Below are 9,827 nucleotides of genomic sequence, written 5' to 3'. Positions count from 1 at the left end.
TGGTTCGGGGGTCCACCGAGATGACAGAGAATTACTGCGCCATGCCTTGCCCTTTGAACGCGCCGCTTTTTGAGGAAAGAAAATGGCGCAGTAATTCTCTGTCATCTCGGTGGACACCCGAACCGACCGCTAAGCGCGCCGCGCGCGGCAGGAGCGGGAGTTAGGCCGCTCTTGGTAGCTGCGGCCTCGCTACGCGACGGCGCGCTGGTTGGGCCAGTGGTTTTTGCGGCAGATGGCATGACGTCACAGCAGGGGGTCATGCTAAAGGTCATTGGTAGCTACCGGCCTCGCTACACGACGGGCTGAAAGTGCAACTAGTATTGCTTTCGCAATAAAAACTGATTTGATTTATTAGGGTTTAACGTCCCAAAGTGACTCAGACTATGAGGGGCGCCGTAGTGAAGGGCTCCGGAAATTTCGGCCACCTGGGTTCTTAACGTGCACTGAAATCACACTATACTTACACGGGCCTCTGGAATTTCGCCTCCATCGAAATTCAGCCGCCGTCGAGGCTGAGAATCGAAGCAGGGCCTTTGGCATTTGACGTCATTTACTACTCATTTGGCATTTGACGTCATTAACTACTCATTTGGCATTTCAACTAGTCATTAACCACTCATGACTAGTTAGTCATGGTTGGTTAATGACTAACCAGTGATGGCTAACCAGTCATGACTGGTTAGTCATTAATCACTCATGACTAGTTAGTCATTAACCAGTAATCACTAGTTATCTCCGGTTAATGACTGGTTAGTCATGACTAGCTAGTCATTAACCAGACATGACTTGTTCGTCATTAACCAATCATGACTAGTTAGTCACCAACTAATTATTCATGACTAGCTAGTCATTAACCAGCAATCAAGTAACTAGTCATGACTGGTTAGTGATTAATCAATCACCCATTTAGTCATGGCTAGCCAAACCAAGTCGTCCCATAGCCGCCTCGTGTGTGCCAACGGCCGTGCGGACAAAGCTGCGAGGAAAGGCTTTCGCCTCGCGCACTTTAGATCGTCAAAGTGGCCCCTGAATTTTTTAAATGCTCATTAAATCAAGCTAAGACAAAACGTAAGCAACACAATGCACTAAACCAACACCGCTGCCCTTTGAGCCTTACAGCGCTGAGGCGAGCGTCTGTTGTAATACGTGCTGGCGAGTCCGTGACAGTGCAAAAGTGGGAGCGGAAGGAAAATAGACACCTGCGGTGGCGGAGCAGAGACATGGCACTGCTTGATAAATATTAAGGCGCACTGACGGAAATTGATGATGTACGCCATCAGTATGAATGGCATCACTGTGTTAGACACTAAATGAGGTAAGATGTGTTCACTGTTCTCCCCTTGGCCGATAGGTGCTCACCAAGGACGACGACGAGGCATAGCGACATCGTCATCATCGAACTCAGAAGCTATAAATGGAAGAAGAACGCGAGAGGAAGGAGTCGTCAGCATAGAGCATTCAGCCTGAGGACATCATCATCGTCAGCATAGAGCGTTGGACTGGATGACTGTTCCGGGCATTCGTGAACGCCGGCCGCCACCCAGCGTCGCCTGAAATCCTGTGCCAGGCTCCAAGAAATGCGGTCTTCGCGGTCAGCGTTCAGTGGTGAGTGCATCGCACATTTGTGATGGGGAGCGCTCTAAAAAACGTCACAACTCTACAACGTCACAAAAAGCCTATCACAACTCTACAACTCATTTTTCGCTCCCCTTCCCTAGGTCAGGCGCAGATTTTCAGATGAGGCTATTTGTCGGCCTGAGGACTATTCGATGTGATGGAGCTATAGGTGTGCATTCGATGTCTCAAGGAGCTGCATCACTTCCCAGTGATATGAGCCCTCGTGAACAAAGCGCGTGCTGCGCATTTATTGGCAGTGTTGAACACGAGGACGAGACACGGCGCGTCTCCGTGGCTGTGCCAGGCAGGGCAGGCCCTTACGTAGTTACGTGCCCATATGCCGTGGCGTCGCATAGACTTTCATCGCGTTCGACACACCGAAACAAGATTTGTAATGCGCGTCCGTGGTTCTGCCACACCCGAACGCCTCGGATTATCCAGTCGTACGAAGCAGACGCGTGTGTGGCGTCTCAAAATGTGTTCGTGACGACGAAGCGAGCCTTAGGCCGTGGTTCCGCCTCATCCAGACGCACTTTCTTGAGTCTTAATCAGGCCGCGTCTGGCGTCGCTTAGACTGTGATATGTTCGAGGAGGCGAAGTCGGACATAGAGCGCGTCTCCTTGGCTGGGCCGCGTCGGGCCTATCTCCCGGGACTTTCCGTACTGGGCGTCTCTTGCGCTGCGTTGAATTTCGCATTACCGTGAATTTTCCGCGCCGGGCGCACTTGGTACCCAGCCTTATCAGCTCTGGCGTCTCTCGAGCCGTATAGATTGTTCTCGTGAATAACGCAACGAAGCTCGACTTAGAGCGCGTCTCTGACGGCGCCGCGCTGGATGCCTCGCTGAACGAGGCATCCAACGCGGCGCCGTCAAAGACGCGCTCGACTGGAAGACCGCCCTGGTCACCTTCATTCCTAAACCTGGAAAGGCCATCAACACGGACAACCTCCGCCCCATCTCTCTGACTTCTTGTGTGGGCAAACTCATGGAGACGATGGTACGCGACAGGCTGTCCGAGTTCATGGAATCCAAACATCTTTTCGCGGACACCATGTTCGGGTTTCGCCCACAGAGATCTGCACAGGATGTCCTGCTACAACTCAATCGGGCTGTCCTTGACCCCGTCGAATGCGCTCACAATGACAAGGTCGTACTCGCCTTGGATTTGAAGGGAGCATTCGACAACGTTCCCCACGAGATCATTCTCACCCACCTTTCTCAAACTAACTGCGGCAGAAACGCCTTTCAATACATTCGGCAATTTTTGACAGACAGACAATCTTACATTCGAATCCAGGATAAGGAACATGGCCCTTTTCATTTAGGAACCAGGGGTACACCACAGGGCGCGGTGCTCTCTCCCCTTTTATTCAATCTGGCTATGATGCGCCTACCGGCCCAGCTGGGCGCTGTCACCGGTGTACAGCATGCGCTGTACGCCGATGACATCACCCTGTGGGCCACACAGGGTTGCCTTGGAGACATTGAGGCCAACCTGCAGGAGGCGGCGACCATAGTGGACCGTTATGCTCGCCGCTGCGGCCTCCAATGCTCCACCCAAAAGTCTGAATTTGTGCACATACGCCCCTCACCAAAGTGCACAGCCAAAATTTCATTGTCTCTTGAGACAGGTCCAATCCCTGAAAAAATCGAAGTCCGGGTACTGGGGCTCTTTATACATCGACAGACGGTCAGAAACAACATTAGCCAAACTCCGTCAGGTGGGGGACCAGGTGGGCCGCTTAGTCCGCCGGGTTTCTAACAAGCGCGGGGGGTTACGATGCAAGGACGCCTTGCGGCTGGCGCATGCATTTGTAACCAGTCGAATTCTATATTCGACTCCATACCTCCACCTGCGGAAGCAAGACGAGGATTCACTCGAAGTCATCCTCCGCAAAATTATTAAGCGGGCTCTGGACCTCCCCGTGACCACCTCCAACAAACGCCTCCTGGGGCTGGGCATGGTGAACACATTTCGGGAGCTCCGGGAAGCTCACTTGACCAACCAATACACACGTCTCTCGAAGACATCGTCGGGTCGCCGCCTTCTTGCCCGACTACACATCCAACACACCACTCTCATGGAAGAGCGCGTACGTATTCCATCCCAGTGGAGATGCGCCCTCCACGTGCGCCCTCTTCCCGCGAACATGAACCGTGAGTACCATAATGGCCGGCGCCTGGCGGGGGCGGAAACCCTGGCCCGCCACTATGGATCGAAACCCGGCGTATTCTACGTGGATGCCTCCGGCCCCCACCATGGGGGATGGTTCACGGCCGCAGTCGTCCACGAATCCAAAACAGTGAACGGCCTTACTTTCCGAGCCCGTGACATAACACACGCGGAGGAGGTCGCCATTGCTTTGGCTGCATCTCATTCCAATTCAAAAACAATTATTTCCGACTCGCGAGGGGCATGTCGGAACGTCGAGCAGGGCTGGGTACCGTATCTAGCCTACCGCATTCTCCAAAACAGCGTCTATACCGGGGACCCCGCTCACCGGCGTATCCTTTGGGCTCCTGCTCACATGGGCCTTGAGGGAAATGAGGCAGCTGACGCCGCCGCCCGCGCGCTCTCTCACCGGACATTCCCCTCCGACCCCGACGATCAGGAACTCGAATTCTCTCCAGCTTACTCGTTTAAAGACATTTCTTTATTTTACCAATCTGGCCATAGTCTTTATCCCCGCCCGTGTAAAGGTCTCTCAAAGGCGGAGGAGCGGCTTCTGCTTCGCCTATATACAAATACTTTGCTGTGCCCGGCAGCTCTAAAACACTTTGACCCTTCTTTCTCTGGCAGCTGTCCGCACTGTGCGGAGAAGTCTTCGGACATCTACCACATGGTGTGGGCCTGCCCCTCCAACCCTGCTATCCCCCCTCACCCCAACCCAACCCGGGAGGACTGGGAGGCGACCCTGCTCGGCTGCTCTGACCTGCAGGCCCAACGGGCCCTGGTCGCGCGAGCCCGGGCAGCGGCCGACGCCACTGGGGTCCCGAACTAGGGACCTCCACCTAGTACTTGTGAGGGCTGGCCCCCTTTGGGTCAGCTCATACCTCACCTCCCGAAGTTTATCTGTAAATAAATGTTTTCCACGACCATCGCCGAACGACGCAACTGTTGTCTGTCGGGCGCCGCATTATTAAGGCGAAAGCCTTGATTGTCTCATGCTGTCGTTAGCAATCCGTGTCGGCAGCCGTGTCGACAGATGTGTCCACGTTTTGACGGGTGTCCACCGAGATATGTGAGACAGTTACTGCGTAATTTCCTGTCCTCAAATACAATTTTCAAATTTTCAGTTTCTTCATTACGGCCTCCCTTTCTTCTTTCGCTGCCACTTCCTCCCTTCCTGTACGGTGCGGCTCGGGTGTTCACTGAGATGACTGAGAATTGCGGCGCCAATTCCTTCCCTGAAAAACGCGTTGCATTCAAAGGGCAACGCATCGCGCCGAACGGATGGTGGTGTTCCGTGGACTCCTTGGCAGCGCTACAAGCTGCAACGTTCCACTCCTAAAGGCGAAGCTTAAGCGCCGTTAATTAGCAGTCAATTAGTGCTGAGTGATTAATCCGTAATTAGTAACTAATTAGTAACTTGTCATTATTTCGTCAATTATGTGTGACGTCATCCAGTGGTGACGTCACAAGTGTCACGTAGGCAAAGTGGTGCGGAAAACGCTTTCGCCTCTACTCACTTTAGACAGTCGAAGTGCCCTCTGAATTTTTTTTTTCAGTCGTGTCCATGGCCGTCCGAAGGGGAGGGGGGGGGGCAAGGGAGGGCGGCTCCACACCCCTGGAAAATCACTCACTCGAACCGTGAGTGATGGACGCTCGCCAGGGGCGGTGGTGCGCTCAGCCAAAAGGGTGAAAGCAGCCCCGCTTCCACGCTTTGGGTCACATCGGCGAAATGCCGCGTCCGGTCGCTCGTCGTTGCGCCATTTTGAAACCACGCCACCGTCAGCTCTGCTGAAGGGCGACCTGTTGCAGACATACAGCGGCACCGGCGATCACGTGTTTCGAGCCGTCTTGAGATGGGTGTCTGTTTCTTTTATCTCTAGAGAGATAGCGACACGGAGGCAGACAGTGCACAGGGCATCTTGTTTTCGCCTTCGTCGCTCGCTATGAGGAGGATACGTTCGTGCGCCGGCCACCAATGAATTCTTCAGGAGGGAAGGACAAATCAGCTGTGTCCACCCCCGCTTTGTCGGGCTGCTCAGGGGAAGCGGGCGATGGGTCGGCGCCGCCGCCGCCGCTCGCTGTCTCCTCCAATCCACGGGAGAGCGCAGTTCGGTAGAAGTGCCGCTTTCAGAATCTTCGGCAAAGGGGATTAGCTGCTTTTGTTCACGGCGACGCAGTCTCCAGAGGCGCCCCCACACCAGCGTTCCTTGCGTCTTCTCCGAAAACCTGCGCCTTTGGTCAACGCAGCCCGATGGCGCCTGCCTGGCTCGCCTGTCACCTCTGGCTGAGTTAAATCAAAACAGCGCCCATGTACTGTGCGTGTCAGTGCATGGTAGAGACCCAGGCGGTCGACATTATCCGGAACTCTGCACTACTCCGTCCCTTATAGCCTGAGTCGTTTTGGGGCTCTGAACCCCATAAAAACACACAAAACAAATTTTCCGACCGGTGTGGCGAGTGTCCCTTCCCCTTGGAAGTCGCGCGGCGTTCCTTTCACCCCCAAAGTAAGCCCTTGCACGTGTGCGCGCCTCTGTGTTTGTGCTTCGGTGTTTTTAGTGGCCGGTTGTCAACGAAGGTGAGAACAACCAAGACAGCGGACGAGAAAACGACGAGCGGCGAGCAGTGTGTGTGCGGTTGCTCGACTGTGCGGATGCGCGAGCAAGATGGAGTGAGGTGTATGAAGCTGCGAGCGTGCATTTATCCTGTAAATAAGTTTTCGTTGTATATATAGTCATCTTTTGTTTTCAACGTACGCGTTCAACCGTTTTTCCATTCAATGTGCATGATGAGTGTGTACCGAGAGCGTGTAATGAAGCACAGGAATGAATTTATCACCTGTGTAATTACGCAATTCGCCCAGAAAAATTCCAGGCGCCTACAGTTGCTGTTCAAGGAAGACTGACTGAGTGACTGTAGTTGTGTGTTTGTGAACATATTGTGCTTTGTGCTGGTCATCAATCCGGGTGAGTCGAGAACCCGTATGACTGAGCACTCTTCTCCACGAAGTGATAGCATCTTTCTGCATTTTTTATTAATTTTAATTGCTTCTTCGATGATAAAATTTAATATATCTCTCCTAGGCGCGCTTTAATTTGCTGTTTGTAATTTTTCTTTCATGTGTGTATTTTACTTCTTTTTTATTTATATCTAAAAAAAATAAATTTACTCCACAAATAGTGTCTTTTATCTACGAATATACCCCCCCCCCCTCCTCCGGCGCCAACAACCAATGGGACCCCCCCTGCAAAAATTCTGCGGACGCCCTTGGTCGTGTTCGGTATGACAAACGGTCACTCAGAACACTTCTCGGTTCTAGTGCCACGACAGGTGCCCCGTTTTACAGAGCCCTGTATTAACTCGGTGCCTTGTACAGAATTGTAGTACAGAATTGAATTTTTGTCATGTCGGTTTTGACGAAGTAGCACTTCGGACGCGTCTCCCTGATTGTGCCACGACGGATGCCCCGTGCTACTGGTCCCTGTTGGAACCGATGCCTGTCCGGCGCCAAATAGAATTTTTAAGGCGAAAGCATTTCATGGCTCATGCTGGCGGTGTCCGTCCGCGCGCTGGAATCGTGGCAACTGTGGCCTCTCCTCCGCGCAGTGGCGCAACCTCCACCCCACCTTAGCAACCGGCGCGCCGGTAGGGGGCACAGCTGTGTATAGCAACCGTGAAGTCACACAGTAGTAGTAGAATGAGCGCGTGCGCGTCGGCGGTGGCAGCTGCACCGCCGCTCCTTCGCCAGACGTCTCGTTGCAGTCGAGTGCGTGCGACGCATGGCTCCGAAGCGGCCCAGTGATTCCGCGCCCAGAGGTTCGGCGAAGCGGCAATGGGTTGACGACAAGGCTTTCGCCAAGCGCACTTTGGAATTTCCAAAGTGTCTTCAGTAATTTTTTTTATCGCGCACGATACGACGAAGGGACACTTAGAACGCTTCGCGGTTATTGTACCACGACAGGTGCCCCGTGTTACAGAGCCCTGTATTAACTCCGCGTAAAAGCCGAGCATGGTGGCAATTACCACCACCCCGTTTCAAAGGGGACGCTCCTATCTTCCATCCATCCATCCACACTTGCCATTTCTCTGCGTGTCCCACATGCGTTTGTTTTCAACCAGTGGCCGACTAATTTTTGCCGCTCCCCAGGGGGCGCCTCGCCACATTTTGTTAAAAAGGCGGATTCTAGCTGTCAGAACTTCCGCCATTTTATACATTCAGCACCGCTGACTTTACAAGGTTACATTGGTGTTTTCAATGCTGCTCAGAGGTGCAAGGGCTGAATACCTTGTTCGTCGTGTATTGTGGTCGCTTTCTTTTGGGAATCATCAGAACCGGTATTTTCTTTTGGGAATCATCACTACCGGTAGTCGAAGGGGGAACATGAAAACGTTTGTATGCTGAATGCCAGCAACAGAAATAATACCTTAGAAATGTTCCTTCCAGACTGACTCAAATCATTACGAGTCCGCCGCGGTGGCTCAGCGGTTTGACGCTCTGCTCCTGACCGAAAAGGCTCGGGATCGATCCCAGCAACGGTGGTCGAATTTCTATGGAGGTGAAATTCTAGCGGGCTGTGTACTGTGCGATGTCAGTGCACGTTTAAGAACCCAAGGTGGTTGAAATTTCCGGAGCCCTTCACTACGGCGTCCCTCATAACCTGAGTCGCTTTGGGACCTTAAACCCCCTGAACCAGCCAAACCAACCAACCAACACTCCCTTCCTCTAATTTCCGCTACCTAGCGGTAGCTAGGAAATTCAGCTCTTTTTATTCTTTCCATGTTCCTAGAACTTCTGAAGCCGCCTGACAGCTATATTGCCTTTAGAAACTTGGTACCGAATAACCGGACTACTGACGTTTTCATTTTGTACGTTAGCAGCAGCAAGAGCCCGTATCGGCCTGACCCTGGGTACAGAAGAAGAGGGTGTACGCTTCGGCTGTGCGGTCGTCACGTGGGTGCTACACCAAGCGGCCTGCTGGTCTCCCCGGCACGGTGAGGATAACGAAGAAAAATTTCCCCTTTAAGACTCTTGGTAGCATGCAGCTCTTGTCTTCACATACCGTGTTGGGAATTTTGTTCACAGCAAGAACTACTAAAAAGACAATTCCGTGGGAGGGAAAGCCAATATAAGGTCACGTGACGCCATTAACTCGCGGTCACGTGTCATCACGTGACCAGCTAGAGGCACTTGACCATGTTCCTGCTGCCGTAGTACTGGTAGCGAAGGTTGCCGCAATGTTTTAGAGCGCAGCTGTTTGACGCGAGTTCCTGGGTTTCGGGGCGTCGCCGTTGTCCCTCGTAACCAGCTCCGCCTAGCTGCACGCGCTCCTGGCGCCATTTCTCCCCCGCGACCAAGCCGAAACGTTTAGCCGCCGCCGTTCGCCACTGCGAAAAATCTAGGAGCTACAACCTAGCAAAACGCACCCATTTTCGCTTCCCTGGGCAGCTAATGTACCACTTGCTGAGGCGCACCAATTTAGCTCTCCCGCATCTCCCTGCATGTGCGGCGACGAATACAGTGCTCGGGTATTCCTGCACAAAATAGGGAGAATCGTTCTGTCTCCGGAGTCGCATACTGCTTGCGCGAAACGCTTTCAAAAAAGTAGTTTGCTCCCTGAGTTGGGCATTAAGTTCGCAAGGGCAAGCATACAGACTGGTAGCACATGCGAACGTCACTGTGAATTTTTAAACTAAAAAAAAAGGTATACAATCCAAACGTATGCAATTTATATTTGTATGTACCGCCCTGAACTGGCTTGTCTAAAAGCAGATCAAGCATTTCTCTTGGTAGCAAACCAACTGCGCTTTCAAAAAAGGTACCGGCTTCATCAGGCAGCGATTGCGTTCGTACGAAACTACGTTTAGATTCAAGCGAGAAAAGTGCTGCCCCACTGGTTATCGTGGTCTGCTATCAAGCGCACGGGTCCCTCGACTGCACTTTTGCATCCGTATATCAGCCGATTATTAGGTGCAGTTCTGTCCCTGTTTCGTGCCTGCATTTTCCTGCGTTTATTATCTTTCGCTTGTCTTCTCTCACCCAG

At 52.7% G+C, this 9,827-nt stretch overlaps 1 protein-coding gene across 4 annotated transcripts in view; it reads left to right on the top strand.

Moving 5' to 3' along the window:
- The first annotated feature begins 1,176 nt into the window (after positions 1-1,176).
- Positions 1,177-9,827, top strand: part of LOC149348509 (uncharacterized) — a 63,227-nt gene continuing 54,576 nt past the window's right edge. For 2 of the 4 annotated variants that reach the window (XM_089588145.1, XM_089588143.1), the window contains exons 1-3: positions 1,197-1,268; positions 1,352-1,605; positions 8,662-8,778. In XM_089588145.1, the coding sequence (XP_089444271.1) occupies positions 1,578-1,605; positions 8,662-8,778 (145 nt within the window). In that variant the 5' untranslated portion in view covers positions 1,197-1,268; positions 1,352-1,577. Of the gene's footprint in view, positions 1,269-1,351; positions 1,606-8,661; positions 8,779-9,827 lie in introns of all 4 variants that reach the window. The other 2 variants (XM_089588146.1, XM_089588144.1) reach the window with 2 other exon arrangements.

This window comes from Amblyomma mixtum, chromosome 4, assembly GCF_055824585.1.
Source record: "Amblyomma mixtum isolate Tamu chromosome 4, ASM5582458v1, whole genome shotgun sequence".
NCBI lineage: Eukaryota > Metazoa > Arthropoda > Arachnida > Ixodida > Ixodidae > Amblyomma > Amblyomma mixtum.
Note: the sequence above shows the minus strand (reverse complement) of the source record. Positions and strands in the feature narration are given on the sequence as shown.